We start from the raw sequence: 27,171 nt of genomic DNA, 5'->3' as shown, positions 1-27,171 counted from the left end.
ACCCAGTGCACTTGCATTTGGCAGTAATATTGCTGAGAACTCTGGAGAATGTTTGAGCAGGAGTATGACATGTTCATACAGACTGCATTTTCTGATAGAGATGACTGTACAAAGGCATTTATTTTGCTTAATTTAGCTGGTCAGAAGCTGTAGAAAGGGAACACTCATTTGTGTATCCACCTGCTATCTATACAGGAGAGGGGGAAAACCGTCATATTGTTGTACTGGCTGAGTCAAGGGAGGACCCAGAGTGCTTAAAATGTAAACTTAAAGAAAAGTGTAACCCTCAGACAAATGTTACTATGGAAAGGCACTTATTTTACACAAGGGATCAAAAGCCTGGTGAAACTTTTGCAGCATATATAACTGACCTGAGAAATAAGGCTAAAATGTGCAGATTTTGTGACTTAAGGGATGAGTTGATAAAGGACAGACTTGTGTGTGGTATTAAAGATGATGCTGTGAGAAACGTTTTTCTTCATGACAGTGATTTAATTTTGAATAAGGCCATTGAGATTTGTCAGATATATGAGCTCACAGAAAAGCACACAAATATGCTTACAAATGAGAATAGCTCTAGAAGCCACAGTGATAAAGCTCATGTTAATAGTTTGCAGCATGCAGTTAAAAGAAACAGGCCAAAACACATGGCAGCAACTGTAACCCCTGCAGCACTCACTGGTAAGCCCCAAAACTTTTCAGCAAATTCCAGAGTTCACACAGTCTCAGTGGACCATAAGAGTGAGTCAGCAAACTCAAAGCATGGGTCCCAACCTAGTTTCATTACCAACTGCCGTAATTGTTGTAGAAGTCATGAATCTAAAAGGGAGAAATGTTTAGCTTTTGGTCAACAATGCCACAAATGCAATAAATGGAATAATTTCAAAAGATTTTGTAAATCAAAAGGCCCACATTCTTTTATTAAAAGTGAACATTTTAAGAAATGAGTTGATCAGTTAGACAGTGAGAATTCTACTCTTTGTGTTGATGGTGTGTCAGTGCTTCATAAAATGGTCAATGCAATAGATTTAAGGGCCAAAAATGAAGTATTTTGTACTGTTCAGATAAATGGCAAACCCACTGAGCTCAAAGTTGACACAGGGTCCAAGTGCAATGTTATGTCTGCAGAAACATTTGCTAGAGTGTATAAGGTGAAAGGCTTGATTTGGCAAGGTATGTGAAGATTGTTGCTTATGGAGGTGAAGAAATTCAAAATGCAGGTGCAATAGTGCTTTCATGTTACTCGGCTGGAAGAAGTTATGACTTATTTTATGTGATCAAGAGACATGATCAAGAGACATGTCCAGTCATTATTAGCACTCAGAGACAGTTTGAAAATGGGACTGCTTCCATTTAATAAGGAAGTCCACCATGTTAGCTTAAAAGACCACTACTCTAATTTTGTCCAGCACATTTTTTCAACCTATGCTGATCTTTTCGAAGACAAACTAGGCAAACTTCCAGTTGTGTACTCCATGAAGTTAGACCCAGAGGTCAGTCCAGTTATCCAGCCAGCACGTAAAGTTCCAATAGCCATGCAAGACAGAGTCAAAGCCAAGTTAGATTAAATGGTGTGACAAGATGTGATTTGTCCAATTGAAACTCCAACTGAGTGGGTATCTTCCATGGTAGTAGCTCATAAGAAAAGCTAATATGACATCAGAATTTGTATTGACCCATGAGATTTGACAAAGCACTTAAAAGACCTCATCATACCATGCACACAGTCGAAGTCACAGCCGTGTTGCCAAATGCCATTATTTTTTCTGTCCTAGATGCAAAGAGTTTATTTTGGCAAGTTCAGCTTCACAAAAAATTCCTTATTGCTCACTACTTTCAGTACTCCAGTTGGCAGATTTTTGAAAATGCTATTTGGGATAAATTCTGCAAGTGAAGTCTTTCAGCATGCAATTGAGCAAATTATTTCTGGGTATCTGTAGAACAGTGTGTGTGTGCTATATCTTTAAGCAATTTCAAGGACTGAAAGTGCATATAAATACCAAGCATGTGCTAGATTAAGTACCATTTTCAGAGTGCAGCCAGAGAATGAGCATGTGTGAATGTAATAGTTAGTTTGTATATAAGTTTTTCTTAGTTAAAGTCATTAAGCCTCAATCATGATATGTTTGTACATAATAAAGCTGTTTGAACAGAACCCACAAAGACTCGTCTACTACATCCTGACTAGACAAACGACATGGTGTCAGAACCAGGATTCCAGAGACTGATATTCAGAGCTATAAGGCACAGAGATAACAGTGAAGGTAAATTAAGAGAAACGAGCATGAAAAAGAGCCAGATAAGAACCAAAGGGAATGAAAACTTGCACAAACCGTTTATTTTATAAAAAAGATAAAACAAGAGCATTACAAGGGCATAAACTGCATTATTAAATAAGTGGGAGGCACAAAAAGGTTTACTAATTTTAAATATTTTGTTTAACTAAGATACTTGATGAAGTGATTATCAGAAAAGCACATGAAGGGGTTTGGAATTACCTCAAAATTGCAAAACGAGATGTTTAAATAGAGTAAAACGAGCACAAGAAACGTACAACCGGGCATGAAAAGAGATTAAACGAGCAAAACAAATATAATAAGGGCAAAAAGGGCACACTCAGCATAACTAAAGCAAGACAATGGCATTTTTTGGCAAAGTACTGTGTCTTGGCATAACTACTACTACTACTACGTATTGTATCAAGGGCATAACTAAAGTTATTGGAAGTATCTCAAAGTGTGTAAAAGTGCTTATAGTGTATGCTTATAACTGTGCATGTATTCTGAAGAGTTTATTTGTGTGCAAAGTGCAACTGTTTTGTGAAGCACAGTCAAAGTACAGCCATTTTGAAAAGTTTCTTGTGCTGGGTGTGTCTATTCGCAAAGTGCCACCATTACAGAGTGTTTCTTACACTGTAAAGAATTATCTAGCAAAGTACTACCAGTTTAGAGAAGTTTCAGTGTGCTGTGCACTGTTTATTTACTAAGTGCAATTACTTTGAAATGTTTCTTACTCTGAGCTTCTTCTGCCCAGTTCATTCACACAGTGCAGTTATTTTGAAATGTTTCTTACTCTGATAAGAGGTGATTTCTTGCAGTACAATAATTTCAAGAGTATTACAGTGCCTGAGAGACTTATTTCACAAAGTCCAGTTATTCAGAGACTTGTTGTGCTATTGGACAATGTTACAAATACTGGCATACATTTCTGGCATATGTATCTGTTTGTGTTCATGCATATTTGGAAAACCCTTCACTGGCATGTGTTAACATGGCATATGGATTTTGAAAGCCCTTACCACTTGTATTTGATCACAATATTGCAGATAATTGGAGAATATTTGAGCAAGAGTATGATATTTTTATACAAGCAACTTATTCTAGCAAAAATGCATGCACCAGGGAATTCATTTTGCTAAACCTAACTGGGTCAGAGGCCATTGAAAGAGAGCATTCAATTATGTATGCTCCAGCAGCATATGAGGGAGAAGGTGAAAACTGTCATGTTGTACAGGTTGAATCAAGGGAAGACTCTGAATGTTTAAAGTGCAAGTTCAGGGAAATGTGTAACCCCCCAGACAGATCTTACATCAGAGAGGCATTTGTTTTATACAACAGATCAAAAACCAGGGAAAACTTCTGCAGCTTATATTACTGACCTGAGAAACGAGGCTAAAATGTGTTGGTTTAATAGCTTAAAAGATGAGTTAATAAAAGACAGGCATTTGTGTGGTATTAATAGTGCTGCTATGAGAAAGATTTTGCTTTGTGACAGTGATTTAAAGCTATTGAGACTTGTCAAATTCATGAAGTTACAGAAGGACACACAAGTATGCTTGCAAGTGATAAGAGCGTGGTTTCAGCAGGCTCCAGAGCACATGTAGACAGCATGCAACACATGGCAAACAGAAACATGCCTAAGCACATGGCAGTCACAGCCCCTGCTGGTTCTCAAGGGAAACCACATAGTTTTCCAGTAAGTTTGAAGAAAGGATCATGCTCAGTGCAGCATGAGCATGAATCAGCAAAACCTAAATCTACGTTTATTGTTAAATGTCACAATTGTGGTACCAATCATGTGTCTAAAAGAAAGAAATGTGTAGCATTTGGTTAGCAATGCCACAAGTGCAAAAAAATGGAACCATTTTCAAAAGTTTTGCAAGTTAAGTGTACCTCACACAGTTATAAAGAAGGACCACTCAGAAAAGCAAATTTATCAAGTAGGTTGCAGTCTACTTTCTATGTAGATGGTGCATCAGTAATTGGTGAAAAGGATTATACAGTGAATTTGTTGGCAAAGGACATCGTGCTTTGTACTGTTCAGACAAATTGTAAATCCACCGAGCTTAAAGTAGACACTGGTTCAAAACGTAATGTTATGTCAGCAAACACATTTACTAAGGTGAGAACTAATGAACAACTCAATGTTGCTAGTAGTGCGAAAACTTGTTTATGGAGGAGAAGAAATTCATACTGAAGGCTCATTAGCGCTTTCATGTTGTTTGGCTAGGAACTGTTACATATTATTATTCTATGTTGTTTAAAGACCTGTGCAGTCATTATTAGGTCTCAGATACAGTTTGAGAATGAATCTGTTTTTTTTTTTTACCAAATAAGTTCATCATATTAAGCACATATCCTAGTTCCAATTTTTCTGAAGCTATTTTCTCAGAGTATGCTGATGTTTTCGATGACAGTTTGGGCAAACTTCCAGTTGTGTATTCCATGAAGTTAGACCCAGACGTCAGTCCAGTAGTCAGACTAGCAAGAAAACTTCTGATAGGCATGCAGGATAGTCAAAGCTCAGGTGGATAAAATGGTGCAGCAAGGTGTAATTTGCCTAGTTACAGAACCAATTGAATGGGTGTCATCCATGGTAGCAGCCCACAAAAAAGGCTCAGACAAAATCAGAATATGTATTGACCCAAGAGAGTTGAACAAAACATTGAAGAGACTACATCATCCAATGCATTTAGTAGAGAAAGTCTGAGCCCTGATACCAAATGCCACTGTTTTTTTTCTGTCTTGGATGATTAATCGCAATCCTCATTACTGACTACTTTCACTGTCCCGTTTGGCAGGTATAGATTCCTAAGAATGCCATTTGGAATAAATTCTGCAAGTGAAGTCTTTGAGCTGCAGTGGAGCAAATTTTTTTCAGGTTAACCCTTGTGCCATAATAGTAGATGATTTATTGGTTGGAGGCAATGGTGAAGCAGAGCATGACAGAAACCTTAGGAAAGTTTTAGACAGAGCATGTGAAGTGAACTTAAAACTCAGTTGTCTGAAGTGTAAATTTAGACTACCAGAAGTTACATATGTAGGTCATTTATTTACCAGCACTGGCTTGACATCAGACCCATCCAAGCCTGCAGCCATTCTACAGATGTCAGCACCAGGTAATGTTCAAGCTCTACAGCATTTTCTTGGCATGGTCAACTATTTAGGCAAGTTTATTCCAGACTTCAATGAGTTGACAGGACTTTTAAGAGAGCTGACTTGCAAAAATGTTACATGATCTTGGTTGGAAAAGCACTAGAACACATTTGAAGATATTAAGTAGAAAACTGCCACCCCACATACGTTAAGATACTACAATGTCAATAAACCAGTCACTCTTTCCTGTGATGCTTCAAAATTTGGTCTTTGCACAGTTATTCTTCAGAAAGGCAGACCAGTAGCTTGTGCATCTAGAACCCTTACCCAAACTGAAATGCAGTATGTTCAAATTAAGAAAGAATTTTTAGCAATAGTATTTGCATGTTCAAAGTTTCATGATTATATCTATGGTCGCGCTGTTCAGATTGAAACTGATGACCTATTCTAAAAAAGCCTATGCATTCAGCTCCAGCAAGATTACAAAGACTGATGCTCAAATTGCAAAAGTACAACTTCAAAATGATCTATGCAAAAGGCAAACTTCTTTATCTGGCTGATACCTTCTCCAGATCACCCAGAAATACAACGGAACTGCTTGTTGCAGAGAATTTTGAATTGTAATGGAAGTGCATAAATTTTCTACAATGAGACTTGATGAGAAGAGAGATCATAAACAGACTGATTAGTTTTGCAAAAGCTCAACCACTACATTAATGTTGGATGGCCGTCAAGGCAATCTGGTGTACCACCTGAAGTGCAAACTTATTTTCCTTACAGAGATGAGATGTTGATGGAAGATGGCATTATTTTCAAAGGTCCTAAAATTGTTCTTCCTGTTTCCTTACAGCATGAATATATCCAGATTTTGCATCGTGGTCACCCAGGCTCTGAGTCTACTAAAAGCAGGTCAAGAACACTAGTATTTTGGCCTTCTCTAGTAAAAGACATTGATAAAGTACTTTCTTCTTGTTCAGTATGCAATAGTACTAAACTGCATTTTTAAACAGAACTGCTTCAGCTAAGTCAAGTTCCTGAACTACCTTGGTAAACAGTAGCCACTGATATATTAAAGTGGAACAATTGGCATTACTCAGTATTGCTAGACTCTTATTCAAACTGGTTTGAGATTGATTTACGACCTAATGTAACGTCCACTGCTGTTGATTTACGACCTAATGTAACGTCCTCTGCTGTGATCACTAAGATGAAACTTCATTTCTCTGTCCGTGGTCGTCCACACAAAGTTATTTCTGACAGTGGTACTCAATTCACTAGTCAGTTATTTCAGAAGTTTGCAAGAGAATGGGACTTTGTACATGTTACTAGTAGTCCAGAAGATCCACAGTCAAATGGACTAGCTGAATGTGCAGTGCAGCGTGCAAAGCAATTACTTGAAAGGTCAGAGTGATAATACTGATGTCTTTTTGAATTTGCTTAATCTCAGAAACATACCCAATGATGATATACTTGGCTCGCCTTTTCAGAGACTTCTATCCAGGCAAACCAGAACTACACTACTTATTAGTTCCAGTTTATTGAGGCCTAAAGTTTAGAACAAAAGAACCATCAGAACCCAATTATTCAGGAAACGTTCCCTCCAGAAGTCCAGTTATGATAAATCGAGCAGATTTCTTTGTCCATTGAAAGAAGGAGAGAGAGAGTGTGAGGATACAAATGGCAAAAGTTTTGACCAGATTGGTCAAGTAACAGGTATATGTACCAAGCTGAGATCCTACTTCTGAGGGTGTGGAGTACAGGAGGAATTGGAGACATCATCTTCCTGTACCAGAATTGATACCGCAGCATTGTTCCTGTGATACAGACTCTAGATCTCAGAGCAATGCAGACAATGTTCCTGATGTCCTTCATGGGTGCATCTGCAGTCATAACAAATGGGTTGTCCTGTCGTCAGGCAGCCCTTCGGTCGGCCGGATTCCAAAGTCTGGGTCCGGCTTCGGCTGATGTCGCACTTCACCCGACGTCATCTCTGCTGGTCTTCGAGTATAAAGGCATCAGCCGACGTCATTTTCCTCAGTCTTTCTTGCCGCGTGGCGCCCGAAACAGAAGCTGTTCGCAAGTGCCGTTCGGTCAGATCCAGAGATTACTACTACCGAATACTACTTCGAAGACTTCTAAAAGGCTAAGTACCCCGTTGGGGACTGAAAATTCAGCAGAGACAGTCCCAGTGGATAAGTCGAATTCTAAATTTTATGTCACATGATTTGGTCATATTTCCAGACCTAGTATGAAATACACAGCAACCTAAACATGATTGTATATATGTATCTAGTTCTGTATAATTGCATGACGAGGAATTATTTGTGTTGATTGCATGTCAACTGATATTGTCAATATTGCATGACTTATTTCTCAAAGAAAGAGGATGTAGAACAGTGTGTGTGTGTGCTGTATCTTTAAGAAGTGTTTCAAGGAATTAACATGCATATAAATACCAAGCACATGCTAAAATAAGTGCTATTTGGAGAGTACAGCCAGAGAGTGAGCATGTATGAATGTAATAGCTAGTTTGTATATGTTTATCTTAATTCGTCATTAAGCCTCAATCATGGTGTGTTTATACATAATAAAGCTGCTTGAACAGAACCCACAAAGACTCGTCTATTATATCCTGACTAGATGAGCAACAGTATCCATGTGCTATCATAGTAGATGGCACACTAATAGGAGGTCAAGATGAAGCTGAACATGATGGAAAAATCAGAGAAGTTCTAGAAAGAGCACATTAAGTGAATCTTAAGCTCAATCTACACAAATGCAAATTCAGGCTACATGAAGTTACTTATGTTGGTCATTTATTTACAAGTACAGGCCTACAACCAGACCCTTCAAAACAGACAGCCATTCTCGAAATGCCAGCTGCAGACAATGTTCAAGGCCTGTGACATTTTCTTGGCATGGTCAACAACCTAGGCAAGTTCACTCCAGACTTGAGCCAACTATGAGCATCACTCAAAGAGCTGCCACATAAAGATGTGTCCTGGTCTTGGCCAGAACAACACCAAAAAGCATTTGATGTTCTGAAATTGCTAGTCCACAAGCTCTCGGATACTATGCCCTTCACAAATCAGTTACACTTTCCTGTGATGCTTCGAAATTTGGTCTAGGTGCAGTCATTCCACAAGAGGCTCAACCTGTTGCCTACACATAGGTTCATAGGTTAGTACTAAGCTAACTGCCCTTGCGACCCAGTTTAAGCCTAGCCAAGTATCCCTTGTGAGACTCAAACCCTGCACCTTGTGTTTGTAAGGCAAACACCTTCACCATTAGGCCACCCTCCCAACTTGAGAACTCTTACCCAAACTGAGATGCAATATGCCCAGGTCAAGAAAGAGCTTTTGTCAATTGTGTTTGCATGTTTGAAGTTCCATGATTAAGTTTATGGTAGAACTATCTAGATTGAAAAAGACCATCAACCATTAATCACAGTTTTGAGAAAGCTTATGCATTCAGCTCCAGCCAGATGCAACGTATGATGCTGAGATTGCAAAAGTATAATTTCAGTCTTGTCTACAAAAAAAAGGCAAACTTCTTTAGCTTGCTGATACATTATCCGGATAACTTAGAAATGCCACAGAACATCACAATCTTGATTTTAAAGTCATGGAAGTGAGAAATGTTATCTCCACATGTCTCTATTATCTGAGAGATCATACAGCCATAGATCCAGTTTTACAAAGGCTCAACCACTTTATCAATCAAGGATGGCTGTCAAAGCAATCTAGTTTACCTCAAGAATTGCAACCTTATTTTCCATACAGAGATGAGATTTTGTCTGATAATGAAATCATAATGAAAGGTCTGAAATTAATTGTTCCAATGTCCTTGCAACCAGATTACATTACTATCTTACATCATGGTCACCCAGAAACTGAATCTACCAAAAGAAAGGTGAGGGGACTAATATTTTGGCCTGCTATGTCACAAGACATTAAGAGACCACTTTCATCTTGTTCATTGTGTAATAGTACAAAACCACATCAACAGAAGGAACCACTTCAGCTCAACCAGATTCCAGAACTACCTTGATCGACAGTAGCGCAGACGTCTTCAAGTGGGAATAGTCAAGATTATTTGGTGTTAGTAGACTCTTACTTCAAATGGTCTGAGATTGACTTACTTCCTAACCTAGCATCCAGTACAATCATTACTAAGATGAAGTGTTATTTTGCAGTACATGGAAGTCTACACAAAGTTATTTCTGGCAATGGCACTCAGTTTACAAGCCAACAGTTCAAAAGATTTGCTGAAGAATGGGACTTTACTCATGTCACAAGTAGTCCAGAATACCTGCAGTGAAATGGTTTGGCAGAACAATGCAGTTCAACGTGCAAAGCAGTTACTAGAGAGGTCAAAACAAGATAATAGTGATGTTTTCCTGAATCTCATGAATCTCAGAAATGTTCCTCATGATAAACATCTTGGTTCACCTGCTCAGAGACGTCTGTCAAGACAAACCAGAACCACATTACCAGTCAGTAGTCAATTATTGGTTCCTTGTGTCAAGAACAAGAGGTCCGTGAAAGCAAATTTGTTGAAGCGCCTAACCCAGGAGTCCTACTATGATAAGACCAGTAAACCGCGCAATCCATTATGAGGAGAATTGGTAAGGATGCAAACGTCCAGAGATGTTGTGAAGAATATTGGTCCAGAGCCAAGATTCATACATTGTGGAATCAGAATGAGCAATTTTTAGGCAGAAATGGAAACTGAGCCTATACCACAACACAGAGCCTGTGGGAAAGACTATATCTCTGAGTGAGTTGTCCGGTGTTCAATTCCAGAGGACATTCCCATTCCTATGATGATTCCAGAAGTTCCTGATATGAGTTGTACACTGAAGGCTGTCCCTGTTGCTAAATTTAGTTCCAACTGTTAAGTTACGAGATATGGTCAAATCTCTAAACCCTGTAGCAGATATGAAGCAACTTCGACATAAACACTGTATTTTGTTCCCAATGTATATAGTAATGCATGTCTAACTTTGTATTATTTTACATAAAGGGCAATCTTTTTAAGAGGGAGGATGTAGATCAACATGTGTGCTTATACCTTTAGGAAGGTACCCAAGGGCTTGCAAAAGTATATAAATGCTGAGCACATGCAAGTCTGACTGCCATTTTGTAGTTAGCTGTTGAGATGTAAGCATGTATGTATGTAAGGTCTGTCTGTTAATTAGTGCGTATTTGAAGATGCTGCTATCCATTCTGATGTGTTTCTATGTATTAAAGCATCTAAACAAAACCCCAGCCTTCTTGTTATATGTGTTAGAGATGAATGAGCGACAGGTATGTATTGTGTCCACCTTTATGAGAAGTAATAAACATTTATAACTTTCATGTTCTAAAGTACTATAATTTAAATATTTGACATTTAGGCAAATACTAGATCTGAAGTAGTTGACTTCATTCATTCTGCACATATGGGTATACGGCCGGCAAAACTTTTCAAGCATCAGCTCCAAGCTCCTCCCTTACCTATATTACATCACTTCCTCCTATCTAGCCCCAGATCTCGTTTGCCGATCTAAGAGTCAGCATTGTGGTCTCTGATCCCTAAGCAAGGTGGCAAGGTTTTTTGGTCTTTTTGTGATAGTTGAGTGTAAATACCTTTCCCTTTTTTTCCTCCCTTCACGTTGATCGTCGTGTTAGTTGCAAAAAAAAAGTTAGTTATAAGTGTTTTTGTTTGTGATACTGGTTTCCTGCCTAGGTCCAATCCCTATTTAAGTGTGTGTGTGTGTGTGTGTGTGTGTGTGTGTGTGTGTGAGTGGGCCGTTAGGGCTTTTACTGTCTCTACTATGGCTGAACAGCCTAAGGTTCTTTTTAAGAAGTGCACAGAGTGTGGTCACAAGCTCTCACCAGCCGATGGCCACACTCTGTGTGTTCTATGTTTAGGGGTCACCCATCTGTCTGCATCCTGCGTCATTTGTTCAGGCTTTAGCGCTAGGGCTTTGAAGGATCGCCGGGCTAAGCTTGTGGCTAAGGATCTGCTACCAGCTTGTGCCGTAGAGTCTGCCTTGGTTTCCTCTAAAGCCAGTGACACTGTGCAGGCAGGGACTCAACCTCCCGTTAGGCCTGCTTCATCGGAGTCATCCTAGAAAAGTAGGGACAGAAGGGATAAGGAGAAGCGCCACAGGGAGAGGGACAGGCCCAGAAAAAGATCACCAGACAGACCTTTCTCCAGCCCCTCTTCAAAGGCACCCAGGTCTCGTTCTCCTCGGCTCCACTCTCCCCGTTTCTCTCTGGAGCCGACGGAGCCATCAGAGCTGAGGCACTCCCCTCAGATCCGGCCAGACCCGAGTCAGTCGCTTCCTTCAGGTCGACTCAGAGTGTCTCCGACCTGGATATGGACAGGCTGATGAGGAGGTTCATCAAGAACCAGATTCAGATGGGGGTCTTACCAGGGCCCTCTCCCATTGGAGAGAGTCCTCCTTCTTCAACTATGTTCCACCCTATTGCTCCTTCCCCGATCCGACCCAACGCTTCTGGGTTCTCAGGTCCAAGATCTTTCGGAGCTGTTGGGTCAGCGCCGATGGTTCTTGTTTCCTCAATGCCATCCGTCACCTTGAGTTCCTCGGATCCGATCTCTGATCCAGGAGACTCTCGGGGCCGTGGCGGGGAGTCGGACCCGGGGGTCGAGATCTCGCTCTTTCGGATTCCATCCTCAGTGCCTGGACTACCCCTTCGCCGGCTCCGATACCTGCTTCGGTGCCAGGGAGAGCCTCTTCCTTACGTTCTATGGAGGTGTGCTCTCCATCGGCATTTGGGGCAGTGGAAAGGGTTCTCTCCCAGGGGTTGAGACCACAGCTCACCTACTCAGATCCTACCCAGACCCCTCTGATTTTGGAATGTTCATCGTGTTTCACTGCTGCAGTCATTACTCTTGGGTTATCCTGCTGGCAGGCTACCCTAAGTTGGCCAGAATTCCAAAGTCTAGGTCTGGCGTCGGTTGCTGTCGCCTCTTCCCTGACGTCAGTGTGCCAGGGGCATAAAAGATGCAGCCAATGCCATTTTCTTCAGTCTTTCTTGCCGCGCAGTGCCCAAAGCAAAAGCAGTTCGCAAGTGCCGGTCGGCCGACTCCTGAGATTTTCAAATCCGAATTTCAGAACAGAAGTCTTCATTAAAGCTAAGTACCCCGTTGGGGAAACTTTTTTCTTGCTCCAGACCGATGTCAGAAAAAGTTAACAATTGTATTTCTTGTGGGAAGCAAATACCTCATAAGGATTTTCACTCTTACTGTATTCCTTGCCTAGGCCTTGATCACAACATTACTAGCTGTCGGTTTTGTGCTAGATTTAACGAACGCACTATCAAGCTTCGGTTTGATTTTGCATTTCATTACTTTGGCCGAAGATTTAATTATAGCCGACAACTGGAGTTTACAAAAATGCAAGGACAAGGAAAAGGATAGGCATCTGAGGTCCAAAACCGACGAAGAAGCCTCTGCTAGGCCAGTCGCCGGTCCTCAGTGAGGCGCTTTCGCAGCCCCTGGCGCCCGCTACCTCAGAGCCACAGGCCACTTCCGACTCCCACGTGGAGCCGACTGGGCCTCTGGAAACTCAAGGTATTGGACACTCAGAAATCATTCACTCAGATGGGTCCGGAGCCGCTGAGCAGGCATCGGCTTCAGACCTACACAACTATATATTAAGCCATCTTCAGCTTCAAAGACAAAGACTAAAGCAGCTCTAAAGGCAAAGAAACAAGTACAGCATTCTCCTTCTCAGACTTCCATGCCTAAAAAACAGATGCTCAAAATGGCCAAAGACCTAATTAGTTTGATCAGGGGCTCCCATCCCCCTCCTGATAAGAGGCCTAAGCAAGAGACAGAGTATGATTCTTCTGATCAGGTTTCTATTTCCTCTGATTCCTCTTCTGAACAGGATTACTCCATGCTTCCCTATGAGGATTCTGATGCTGAAGAATCCATTCCTTCAACCTCTCCTCCTGAGGATTATTCTTTTGGGGAAACCCTGCATACCATGAGGGAGCATTTCCACTGGGAGAGGCAAGATTATTCTGAATCTAAGAAAAGGCTCAGAGACTTTCTGCTACTTCCTCAGCACAGACCCCTTGCTATTCCACCTGTTCTGGATATTGTAGATGATGTATTTTCAGAGTCCGGCCTGTCCCTTGACTCTTTACCCCCTGCACCTGCTAAGCCAGACAGGTACTACAGGGTCCCAGATTCTCATAGATTCCTATATAAAAACCCCACAGCAGACCCAGAAACTATATCTCAGGGTCCCAAGGGGGTTAAAGCTTCCACTGCAAAAAACCCTGTCCCCTCTGATAGGGATTCTAGGGCTCTAGACAGATGGGGGAAAAAAGTCTACACTTCTGCTACCCTACCCTGGCTGTAAGGGCTTTAAATTCTCAGTTTCATATGCTTAAATTTCAGCAATATTTAATGTCACCGCTTAAACAGAAATTGTTGACAAATACTGAATGTTCAGAGAACAATGAATTGCATTTATTGCATGCAGCTGAACAAATGGGAAAGCATACTTTGCAATGTGGTTATGATTCACTGGAGGCCTCTTGCAGGGCCGCAGTTACAGGTTCTGTTATTAGAAGGCATGCTTCATTAAAGGAACAGAATCTGCCTGATCATGTTAAAGCAAAATTATTAGATGCACCATTACAGCATGATACTTTGTTTGGTACTAAAGCAGAAGAGGTGTTGAAAAAAATGGAGGATAAAGCAAAATCCATGCAGGCAGTCAAGGATTTTTTACAGGTACAGCCACCCAGGTTTAGCAGGAACTGGCCCTCTAAAAATTGGTCCTTTCCAGTGTCAGACAGACCACAAAGAGGCAGATACAGGTGTCCCAGAGGCAGATCTCAGCCCCAAGTCTCATACAGGCCTAAACAATGGGGTGCTCCTACCTCCAAAAGCAGAGAAGACAAATCACAACCTTACAGGAAACAGTCCCAATGACTTTCCTCTACCAGATCAAAGAAATTTTCTTTTGGCAGCCCCCTTAGGAGGAAAACTAGCACTTTTTTCATCAAATTGGCAAATGGTTACCCAAGACAAATGGGTCCTGAACATAGTGTCCCAAGGCTACAGGTTCCATTTGCACACCCTACCAAGGTCAAAAGGTATGCCAGACCTGCCACTCAGTCAATGGGCAGAGGCACAAAAACAAATTACAGCCCTTGTGGACATGAGGGCCATTCAGCAAGTACCACAACAAGAGCAGGGGCAAGGATTTTACTCCAGACTTTTTCTAGTACCCAGAAAGGACAAAACCTGGAGACCAATACTGGACCTGTCAATTTTAAATACATTTCTGGACGTTCCAAAATTCAAGACGTTGACTCTACAGCAGCTACTGCCCATGCTGGGCAAGAAGGCTTGGCTCGTATCTTTGGACCTAAAAGAGGCATACCTGCATGTCCCAATCAGACAATCTTGCAGAAGATACCTCAGATTCATAGCTGGCTCAATGCATTACCAATTCTCTGCACTGCCCTTTGGCTTATCTACTGCGCCCAGGGTCTTCACAAAATGCCTGGCACCAGTAATTGCGTTTTGCAGACAAAAAGGAATTCAAATATATCCCTACTTGGACGACTGCCTAATTCAAGCAGAGAATAAAGACATTCTTCTGAAGCATCTGGCATTTGTAAAAAGATTACTAATTGGCCTAGGGTACACAGTAAACGAAAAGAAATCAAAACTAGTGCCCTCTCAAGAGATAATATTCCTGGGTGCAAGCTTAAATACAACTGCCCAGATGGCTTATCTCATGCCAGACAAACAAAAGCAACTGACTACTTACTTCAATAAATTGGCAACAAAAACCCACTTATCTGCAAGGAAAATCCTGCAGGCTTTGGGTTTCATGGCATCTTGCAATCCACTAATTCCATATGCCAGACTGCATATGAGGAAACTACAATGGTACCTAAAATGTGTTTGGACTCAGCATTGCCACAGCCTGGAGACAGTAATTGCACTCATTCCCTGCCTGCAACAGGAGTTTCGACGGTGGACAGAAGCCTGTCACCACAACAAGGGTCTGCCATTCAGTTTACCGACAGCCAGACAGACACTGACAACGGATGCATCAGATTATGCCTGGGGGCCCATATGGCAGGAAAATGTATTCAGGGCACATGGCCTGCAAACCAGAGGCATCTTCACATCAATCAAAAAGAGATGCTAGCTGTTCAAAATGCCCTGACAGCTTTCAAGGACCTGCTTCATCCTGGACAGTTACTGATAAAGACTGACAACACTACGGTCATGTGGTACATAAGCAAGCAGGAAGGTACACATTCCTACCCCCTCTGCAGACAAGCAATGATCTTATGGGACACAGCAGTGGCTTTTTCAAGTTCACCTGCAAGCACAATTCCTGCCAGGAAAAACAAATGCTCTGGCAGATGAACTAAGCAGAAATCTCATGGATCCCTACGAATGGAAACTGGATCCACAAGTCTTCAGCATTATAATAAGGAAATGGGGTTGCCCAGACATAGATCTATTTGCCTCCCCTCACAACTGCCAATTGCAGAGATTTTGCACAAGGATTTATCACAAGCAAGCATGGAAAGTGGACGCCCTATCCTTCAGCTGGAAAAATCTAATGGTATATGCTTTTACCCCACTGCCTCTCCTTCCCAGGATACTCCTAAAGGTCAGACAAGAGAAGCCAAAAATGATATTGATTGCACCAGACTGGCCACGCCAGCACTGGTACCCAATCCTAAAAAGCTTGTCTCAAGGGCAGGAATGGATATTGCCTCAAACTTCTCACTTGCTGACCCAACAAAACAATCAGATCCTGCACAGCCAACTCAGGGCATTAAATCTGGCAGCATGGTGGATAATGTAGCCATTCAGAACACTTCTCTTTCAAAAGCTGTTATGGATGTTATCTTGGAGGCCAGGAGGCCCAGTACCAGAAAATCTTATGCAGAAAAGTTGAAGAGATTCTGTGCTTGGAATCAGGAACAAGGCATTGACACATGTGTACCAAATATCCCTCAGATTTTACAATACCTAACTGAGATGCTGAACAAAGGCCTTTCTTTCTCATAAATTAAGATTCATGCCTCTGCTATTTCAGCCCATTACAATACGGAACCACCTATCTTTTCTCATCCTTTAATAAGGCAGTACCTCAGAGGGGCCAAAAACTTTAGGCCTACAAGGAGAGCACCAATTCCGGTCTGGGACCTCAATTATGTTTTGGAAAAACTCACACTGCCTCCTTTTAAGCCAGCATCAACAGCAGATATAAAATTCTTATCCTGGAAAACAGCTCTGCTCCTAGCAATAACATCTGCAAGGCGAGTCTCGGAGTTACAAGCACTCATGACTGTGGAACCTTTCATCATTTTTCATCCAGACAGGGTTTCTCTGAGGACAAACCCTACATTTATGCCTAAGGTGGTGTCCAGTGTGGCCCTTAACCAAACCATTCACTTGCCAACCTTTTATCCTAACCCACAGAACAAGGGTGAGAAAATTCTGCATTCTTTGGACATACACAGGCAGTTAGCTTCTACTTGGACAGAGCTAAAGCTTTCAGAAAGACTGAGCAACTTTTAGTGTCATATGCTGCAGGATCACAAAGAAAGGCTATCTCAAAACAGACTGTTTCTAAATGGATAGGCCATTTCATCCGTTTCTGCTATTTTCAACATGGCAAATCAGTGCCTAAGGGCATTAGGCCTCATTCCACCAGAGCAGCAGCCACTTCAGCAGCCTTCCTCAGAGGAGTACCAGCGAAGGATATCTTAGAGGCTGCAATTTGGAGTTCATTGCACACCTTCACAAAGCACTACCACTTGCCTGTTTACTGTAAGTCCAGAGCAGGCTTTGCCACTGTAGTTCTGCAGGGCCTCATAGCCTCTCCTAATCCTATTTAGCCCAGCCACCCTTCCTCAGCTTTGGGATTCAACCCAAGAATAATGACTGCAACAGTGAAACACAATGAACATAGTACAGTTGTGTACCTACCATAAATGTAGATGTTCGAGTGTATTCACTGTTGCAGTCCAGGTTACCCACCCACCATCCCCCTTTTCTTTGCTGGGACTTATCTGTACTCCTCTATCCTATACAACCTATTTGGTGTATTTGCTTGTAGATGAAGGAAATGTTATTTTTGTGCAAGCATTTTTATTGGCATATTTTTCAGCCTACCAATTTTGGGCACCTGACATCTGGGGCAAGAAAAACTGAAGAAAATGGCATTGGCTGCATCTTTTATACCCCTGGCGCACTGACGTCAGGGAAGAGGCGACAGCAACCGACGCCGGACCTAGACTTTGGAATTCTGGCCGACTGAGGGTAGCCTGCCAGCAGGATAACCAAAGAGTAATGACTGCAACAGTGAATACATCTACATTTATGGTAGGTAGACAACTGTAATTTCTGCTCCCATTATCCTGTCTCAGTGACAGCTCGTGCCATAGCAACCCCAGGCTGTTCCCCTCAGGGAATCCCCAGAGGCTTACGAATCCTCTCCGGAGAGTCCCACTGGAAAAAACCTCATAAGCATTAAGTGTAAGAGGAGGCACTTGGACTCCCCTGAGTCCATTACCACTGATATGGACTTGGATGAAGGAGTGGGTTCCCCCAGATCACCTACCAAGGACGTCTCATTTGGAGACATTATGGAGATCCTCCGCCAAAGAGGAGGTTGGTCAGCCCCCAAACCCTCTGCGGATGAGACTGTATTCCTGGAGGCCTTTGGCACGGGCCCATCTACTTCCTGGGTCTTCCCTACAGCAGACCCTTTGATGGACCTCATCACCACTAGGGCATGGAAGGATCCTGACACCGTAGAGCCTATACCCAAAAGGCCAGACAAAATTATTTCCCCGCCGTCAGACAGGCAGGCATGGTCCAAAGGAGCCCCAGTAGATGCTTTGGTGGTTGCAGCTGCCACAAAGAAGGAACTGGCACAGGAGAGTTCCTCGGTTCATCCACCAGACAAAGAGTCCAGGTCGATGGATCATTTTGGGAAGTGCATTTACTCGTCAGCGACATTTTCTATTCATGTGCTGAATTACTTGGCACATGTTATCTGACTGCAGCGAGACCTTATATCCAAACTAACTGAGTCGCTGCCGGAGTCTCTGTTGCAACAGGACAAGCAGTCTTTCACTGCGAAGATGACTACACTGAAATCAGTGACAAATACCTCTATGCTTCTCCTCTCTCATGCTATGGAGGGAGCCGCTAGAGCTGGCTGGTACAGGCGTTGCCTTGAGGCGTCACGCCTAGATCAGGCTGTGTCAATTTGCGGACCCCTTTAAGGCATCTTTCATCAATGCCCCTTTTGATGGATCATCCCTCTTTGGGAAGACTGTACGTGACACACTAACCCAGAGTGAAAAGGATGAAAAGACTTTGTCAGCCATCGGAATCCGCTTCTCTAACCCCCAGAGGTCCTATTCCAGGAACCAAAAGGGGCAAAAGAAGATGTGGTTCCGGAAATCACAGTCCTTTCGTGACACTCAGGAATATTCATCCCCCAGAGGCAGAGGGGGACAAGACCGACGCCATCCCAGAGGCAGAGGGGGTCCCAGAAACTTCGGGTCTAGGGAACCTTTTTCCGACAGACCTGCACAGTAACCCTGAGGGGTTGCCCGGCTGCTCTACTCTGGAGGCAGTCGGGGGAAGATTTTCCTTATATCCAGTGGCATGGGAGTCCATTACTGCAAACCGCTGGGTGTTAAACATCATATCTAGAGGATATTCTATCCCCTTCATTTCATGTCCCATAACTCCAGCATGCCTTCCAGATGTTCCACCCACTCACAGGGAGGCTGCAGCCTTAGAGGTTTTGAAGCTGCTACAAAAATGAGCCATCGAGCCTGTCCCCCCAGATCAATCCGGGTCAGGCATCTACTCCAGGTTCTTTTTAGTGCCAAAGAAGATGGGGGACCTCTGGCCCATTCTGGACCCGTCTTTCCTCAACCTGTTGATAGAGAAACAAAAATTCCGGATGGTCACGCTACAGTCCATTCTACCGTTTCTGAGAGAATGCAACTGGATGTGCTCGTTGGACCTCCAGGACTCTTACTATCACATCAAGGTCCACAGGAGCTCCAGGAGGCTTCTACTATTTCGGCTAGGGGCCAGTCACTTTCAATTCAGAGCCCTACACTTTGGTCTCACCACAGCCCCCAGGGTGTTCACCAAGGTTATGGCTGTCGTATCGGCTCACCTGAGACTTCAGGGCATTCAGGTATTCCCCTACCTAGACGACTGGCTCTTCGCTGCATCTAACAAACGTCTCTTATGTCAGACCCTACACTACTTCCTCGGTCTGGCTCACAAGTTAGGCATCATGATCAATATCAACAAGTCCCACCTGGCTCCAGATGATAGACTTCATCGGGGCAAGGTTGGATTCGATTCAGTCAAAGATTTTTCTCACCCCGGAAAGGATAGAAAATCTCAGACTCCATGTATCGGCTACCTTGGATCACTTGGTAGTCACAGCAGCCGATGTTCTCAGGGCCCTGGGTTCGATGGCAGCCGCAATCTCTATCCTCCCTCTTGTACGTCTTCACATGAGAGTCCTTCAGTGGACTCTAGCAGTTCAATGGTCCTGGCTAGACCTTCCGATGAATTTCCACATCTGCAACAATTGGACATGCAGAACATCACTCCAATGGTGGCTTCAATCAGTGGACATTTTCACGGGGCGCAGCTTTCTAGCCCCTCCAGCTCAGGCCACGGTGACCACGGATGCTTCCCAGCTTGGGTGGGGGGCACTTCCTGGGAAGAATGGTCCAGGGCACGTAGTCCCCTCCAGAGACCAAGCTACACATCAGTGTCCTGGAGATGAGAGCAGTGCTTTTAGTGTTGAGAGCCTTCCACCCTGTCCTACCTCTGGGGATGGTAGCCATTCAGTCAGACAACATGTCTGTAGTCTGGTATATAAACAAAAAGGGAGGGACCCGATCCTACCCCCTTTGTCGCGAGGCCATGAGGGTTTGGGAGTGGGCCATATCCACCAGCCGGTTTCTCACAGCAATGCACATCCCAGGACACCACAACATTCTAGTGGACAGTCTCAGCAGGGCAATCCTTCTGCCTTACGAGTGGTCTCTGAAACAATCAGTGGCGGAGAAGATCTTCTGTGTTTGGGGTCAATCTTGCTGCAATCTCTTCACATCTCCTTCCAACATGAAGTGCAGCAACTTCTTCGCTCTAATCCCCCCTCCGGGGGATGTCCCCAGGGACGCTCTAGTCCATGCTTCGCCTCCCGGGCTACAGTATGCTTATCCCCCCATTACCTCTTATTCCGAAGTTCCTTCAAAGAGCTTGCCGGCTGCAGTGCAAAGTCATTCTCATAGCTCCCTTCTGGCCACGTCAAGTGTGGTTTTCCTTCCTATGGTCTCACAAGTTTGCTCCTCCATGGACTCTATATCCATGCCCAGATCTGATTTCTCACCCATTGGGCTTGCCGCTGCCCAACCTGGACAGTCTCAAGCTGACGGCATGGCTGCTCCAGTTCCCATGATCATCAGGATTCCCGGACTTTCGTCCCCTGTTAAGAATATTCTGGTAGCTTTCTTAAAGCCTCCACTAGGAAACTCTACAATAGTAAGTGGAGACATTTTTGCATTTGGGCCTCTCAGCGCAATCTGAACCCATTTACAGCCCCCGTTCTGGTCATATTGGATTTTCTGGCCTATCTTTTTCGATCAGGTGCAAGTGCTTCTACCATCAAGATTCAGCTGGCTGCCATCTCTAATTTTCACATGGGTGAAAATAAGGTTGCTCTGGCTTCTGCCAGATTGTGTAAAGCTTTCCGGAAGGGCACTTTTTTATTGCGACCACCAGTTAAAGAAACGGTGCCCCCCTGGGATCTGACTTTAGTCCTTCAGGCCTTGACCTCTCCCCCCTTTGAGCCAGCCAGTTCAGTTCCAATGAAGTTTTTGTCATGAAAGACAGCCTTCTTGGTTGCCATCACATCAGCCAAGAGAGTTTCAGAGCTGCAGGCCTTATCCTCCTTGCCCCCCTATTTGGTTTTCCACAAGGATAGGGTTTTGTTGCGTACAAACCCTTCCTTTCTTCCCAAGGTGTCCTCAGCAGCCAATATTAATCAGTCTATACATTTACCAGTTTTCTTCCCAAATTTCCAAAATAGAGGTGAATGCAAGCTTCATTTATTGGATGTCCATAGACAGCTTAGTTTTTACCTCCATAGGACTAAACCCTTCCGGACGTCGGATCATTTGTTTGTCTCTTTTTTGAAACCGTTTTTGGGCAAAGCAATTTCAAAAGTGTCCTTAGCAAGGTAGATCACTCTTTGTATTGCACAAGTTTATAAGGACGAAGGTTTATCTCCTCCTGGTGTATTGAAGGCTCATTCCACTAGAGCAATGGCCATTTCTGCAGCTTTCTGGTCAAGAGTTCCATTAGAAGATATCTGTGCGGCAGCGACTTGGGCCAATTCGCACACATTTATCTCTCATTATGAATTGGATCTTATTTCTAGAGGGACAGCATCCTTTGGCTCTGCGGTGCTCAGAAATATCCTTCCATAAGGGCCTCCCAGGAATACTAGTAGCTGGGGACTCTGTCCCAATTGTGCAGAATGAATTAAGTCAACTACTTCAGATAAAGAAGTTATGTTCTTACCATAACGTTCCATCTGAGTAGTAGACTTCATTCTTCTGCACCTTCCCTCCCTCCATCCCCCTCACTCTTCACATTTTTCCTGTTTAGGATTGTAGTTATGTTGCCACTTAGTGTCAGCAAACTTGATCTGGGGCTAGATAGGAGGAAGTGATGTAATATAGGTAAGGGAGGAGCTTGGAGCTCGGAGCTGATGCTTGAAAAGTTTTGCCGGATCGGATCCGAATCAGATCCGTATACCCATATGTGCAGAAGAATGAAGTCTACTACTCAGATGGAACGTTATGGTAAGAACATAACTTCTTTTTTCTCTTATTCTGTCTGCAATGAGGTTGGCTTGTCCTTGGTCCCTGGGGATAGTTCTTTTTAAATATTTGTATGAGAGCACAAGTGCTGCCTTTACACGAAGTTGTGGTAGTTATAAGGAATTTGCATAATTTATATGGAACCTGTAGATGCAAAGCAGATTAGATACATTAGAAACTCAAACAAAAGATAATAAAATAAACCACAGACTAATTAATACTTTTTAAATGTAGTTGGAATAAACATTAAAGCTAAGGCTAAGCTAACTGCCCTTGTGAGACATTTTAAGCCTAGCCAATTATCCCTTGTGAGAGTCAAACCCTGCACCTTGTGCTTACAAGGCAAACACCTTACCCATTAGGCCACCCTCCCAACCATAAGGAGTAAGCATAAGGATTAAAGGATAATGAGAGGGCACGGCGGATATTTGTTAGCAGCCTATTCATTATTGAAATTCTTTAGGACAGCAGTTTATTGTTTACTATAATTAGACATTAAGAATACTTGTGTATGGATGCACTAACATTTCTAGAGATCTGTAATGTAAACTGTAAGAAAACATGTCTTATTTGCAGCTGATTATATTTTGACACTATTTTTTTTCTTTTAAGTTACCAGGAATGGAGAATTAAGTGTCATCCAAAGTCTGCAGTCATCTTATGGGAAACTCTGGGATGCAGAATGCGACAGAGTTCTGACAGATAAAATGTTAATCACAAGGCAAGACCCAGTTCAGACTGAAATTAGACATGATAACTGCAGGCAAAGTAAAGAGTTTGTTATGAAAACTGAATTAAAAATGCATCTGCAAATTGAAGCAGAGGAAATGCCCTGTAGCTGGCTTAATCATAGCAACAGTCTAACATTTCAAAGTAACAGTATAACTGATCATCTAAGCGCCGATGGGGGAAGACAAACGAATACCTCACCAACACATAAACAAATGCTCAGTAGACAGGCTTTGTATACATGTGTTATGAATGCCAAGGGTTTTACAGGTAGAAAAAAGTTAGCACTGCAGAAGACCATTCATACTGGTCAGAGTCCCTTTACCACGTGTGACAAAGGTTTTGCACAGAAAAATGGCATGGCAATACCTCAGGATGGCCACATTTGGCAAAAGCCACATAAATGCACCATGTCTGACAAGAGTTTTGCATATAAAGACTGTACGTTGACTCATCAAAGGAGACACAATAGGCAGAAGCCATATAAATGTTCCACATGTGACAAGGGTTTCTTGCATAAGAGTCGACTAGTTCTTCATCAGAGGATGCATTCAGGGAAGAAACCATATAAATGTACCGTGTGTGACAAGAGTTTTTCATACAAAAGCAGTGTGGTGATTCACGAGAGGCTTCACACTGGGCAGAAGCCATATAAATGCACCATGTGTGACAAGCGTTTTGTATATAAAGGCTGTATGTTGACCCATCAAAAGAGACACAATAGGAAGAATCCATATAAATGTTCCACATGTGACAAAAGTTTCATGAATAAGAGTCGTCTGGTTCTTCATCAGACAATGCATTCAGGGAAGAAATCATATAAATGCAGTGTTTGTGAAAAGAGTTTTGCATACAAAAGCAGTGTGGTGCTTCATGAGAGACTCCACACTGGGCAGAAGCCATATAAATGCACCATGTGTGACAAGAGTTTTGCACAGAAGAATCACTTGGTGGTACATCAATATATCCACAGTGGGCAGAAACCATACAAATGTACCATGTGTGACATGAGCTTTGCACAGAAGGGTAACTTGGTATATCACCAGAAGATGCACAGTGGGCAGAACTCCTATAAATGTGGCACATGTAGCAAGAGTTTTGTAACAAAAAGACATCTGACAGCACATGCAATTGTCCACACAGAGTATAGTAAGTATAAGCCAAATGAATGCAGCACATGTGGTAAGACTTTTAAACATAAATATACTATGACTGCCCATCAGAGAGTCCACTCTGGAGAGAAACCATTTCACTGCTCAGTGTGTGACAAACGTTTTGCATACAGAAGCAGTATGATAACTCATCAGCGCGTCCACAATGATCTGAAACCATATAAATGCACGATATGTGACAAAACATTTAAACAAAAGAGTTCTATAAAATTTCATGAGATGAGCCACACTGGACAGAAACCCTTTAAATGCACCATGTGTGACAAGAGTTTTAGTGACAGGTTCATTATGTTACGTCATCAGAACATCCATACTAGGCAGAATATCTGTAAATGCAGTGTGTGTGACAAGACTTTTATAAACAAATACAGTATGTTAAGTCACCAGAAACTCCACACTGGGGAGAAGCCTCATAAATGTACCATGTGTGATAAGAGTTTTGCATACAAGTCTAACCTGGTAAAACATCAGAGGGTCCACATGAGGCATCAAAGAGTAAAACAATAATGATTTCATGAACTTTAATCATACTTTGACTTACTCCATTCCCATCATGGTATTAGAAACCCAAAAGATTTGGAGAAATTAAAAAGGCAGTGTTACATGTCACAAGAGTAAATGTAGCAGTGACGTGGGCAGAAGCAAACAAATGTGATATTGTATTTCAAGAGAAAAAGTGAAAAGCAACATTGATCACTGAAATTGCTACAGCCAGTGATGACAGCATCTAACAAACTGAAATACATACATTTATAAATTATCAAGATATGTATGAAGAAACTAGAGCAATGTAGAATAAGGATATACAAATACTTCCAGCTGTAGTAGGAGCAGCTAGGCTAATAAAATTTAAAAATGCTGCTTATAGAAGTAACCCCTTAGAAATAGCAGAAAGAGACAATTTTGGGTCCACTGTGGGTGCTGAAAAGAACACTTGTATCAGATGTCAAAGACTGAAGCAAAACTGACTTCATGAACTTTAATTTATGCCCCAGATAGAAAAACTGTCAAAAACTTCACATGCAAATTTGTGTTCATTAATATAAAAAATCCATGAGAAACATTACATTAAGAAAGAACCTTTGGGCCACCTGAAAAAATGAAGTGTCAGAAGAAGTGCAAAAATCTGAAGACAAAATCCAGAGATTTTTGAGAGGTATAAAATAAGAAACATCGGCATGAGAATGAAAAAGATCTGACGTGGTGCTGTAGTTTTACAAAGGAGAAAGCAAAACAAATCAATAGACAAGGCAACACCAAAGATAATTGAAGAGAAATGTAGGCAAAGGCACTTGGATATGGAAAATGATATGGAAAATGTCACAATAAAAAAAAGCAAAAAAAGAAATCAGTGCGAGATGAAGAGGATTAGTAACAGAGAAGATACAGAAATAGAAACCGGAGGTATGGATTACCTGCAAAGTGAAGGATTTAGTGTAGGAAATACAACTCTGGAAATGTCACAGCATGATGGAACAATGAGTCCCCAACAGGAGAAATAGGTGGACCGGGAAGCATCTGATGACTTGATGCTGTGGAGCCTTCAGCCAGAAACCAAAGCAAAAGTTAATTTGGAGTTAGAGCAGGAAGCTGTGGCAACTCTGATGCAGGCAATGTCCAGTGATGGGTCAGTGAGTTCCCATATGAAGGCACAGTAGATGGCAAAGGATGCAGCTGAAGATGATATGTCACAGGAAGATGTTCTGGAGTTTTCTGTAGAATGCCTGCAGGAAACAGAGAGCAAAGAATGTGTTCTCAATTTAGAAGAAAATGACCTAATGGAAGATTTGCTTGATTTAATAGAGATGGATTGGCATGTTAAGATCGATGAAGGAAAGAAATAGTTTGCAGAAAGTAAACAAGACCCAACATGATAGCAGTTTGATGAACACAATAATCAAGGATGTTAATAGAAACTCACATGCTATGACATAAATAGCATATCTGACTGTGCTGCTAAAGTAATAACAGATGGTCTTACCACAAAAATGCAGAGTAATAAAAATGTAGAGTAGTAAAGGAAAGGAGGGGGGATAAGTAAAGGAAAGGAGGGGAAGTAAAGGAAAGGAGGGAGTAAAGGAAAGGAGGGGAAGGAGGGGTAAAGGAAAGGAGGGGAAGTAAAGGAAAGGAGGGGAAGTAAAGGAAAGGAGGGAGTAAAGGAAAGGAGGGGAAGGAGGAGTAAAGGAAAGGAGGAAGTAAAGGAAAGGAGGGGGGAAGGAAAGGAAAGGAGGGGGGAAGTAAAGGAAAGGAGGGGGGAAGTAAAGGAAAGGAGGGGGAAGTAAAGGAAAGGAGGGGGGAAGTAAAGGAAAGGAGGGGGAGAAATCAAATGCTGTCATAGAGGCATCAAATAGAGAAAACTAAGTTACGACAGCAAGTGTCACTGTTAGAAAAATATAGAAAAGGAAACAGATCAACATCAGTACTTAGAAAGCAGATGTGGTAAGAGCAATGCATAGTATCAGAACAGACCAGGGTAAATAATAAAATAAAGATATCAGCCCATGCAGAAAAACTTGGTAAATACGCACATAATATAAAGGAAAAGTACAAAATAAGCAAATCATGGATGGACCAAAAATTTATAGAGAGAAATGGGAAACAAGCAAAACGAATAGAAATACCACATTAACAAAGATGGTGAATGGATAGGAAAATTAAAAGAACAAATGAGTTTAAATGTGCAGGATATGAAATGGGAAAGTAATGAGGGAAACTGAAACAAAATTAAAAAAGATTCTAAATGGAAAGCCCCAGACTTAATACTTTTAGCCAGATGTTAGGTATTGTATGTAACAATTTTGCACAAAGATTTAGCCCTGAGTAAGAATTACTAATATGATCATTGTGAACAGACAACAACCTGGGTAACAACAGGAAAAATGATACTCCTCATTAATATTTAACCTGTAAGTCATCCTAACATCTATAGGCCAATAAATAATGTGTTTC

At 42.2% G+C, this 27,171-nt stretch overlaps 1 protein-coding gene across 1 annotated transcript in view; it reads left to right on the top strand.

Moving 5' to 3' along the window:
* The window catches only part of LOC122793319 (zinc finger protein 2-like), a 180,032-nt gene extending 153,783 nt beyond the window's left edge, over positions 1–26,249 (top strand). Inside the window, exon 4 of the mRNA XM_044061208.1 lies at positions 22,934–26,249. Coding sequence (XP_043917143.1) covers positions 22,934–24,729 — 1,796 coding nt within the window. The 3' untranslated portion in view covers positions 24,730–26,249. The remainder of the gene's footprint in view (positions 1–22,933) is intronic.
* The last annotated feature ends 922 nt before the right edge of the window (positions 26,250–27,171 follow it).

This window comes from Protopterus annectens, chromosome 2.part0 (assembly GCF_019279795.1).
Source record: "Protopterus annectens isolate FY-2018-M chromosome 2.part0, PAN1.0, whole genome shotgun sequence".
Classification (NCBI taxonomy): domain Eukaryota; kingdom Metazoa; phylum Chordata; order Ceratodontiformes; family Protopteridae; genus Protopterus; species Protopterus annectens.
Note: the sequence above shows the minus strand (reverse complement) of the source record. Positions and strands in the feature narration are given on the sequence as shown.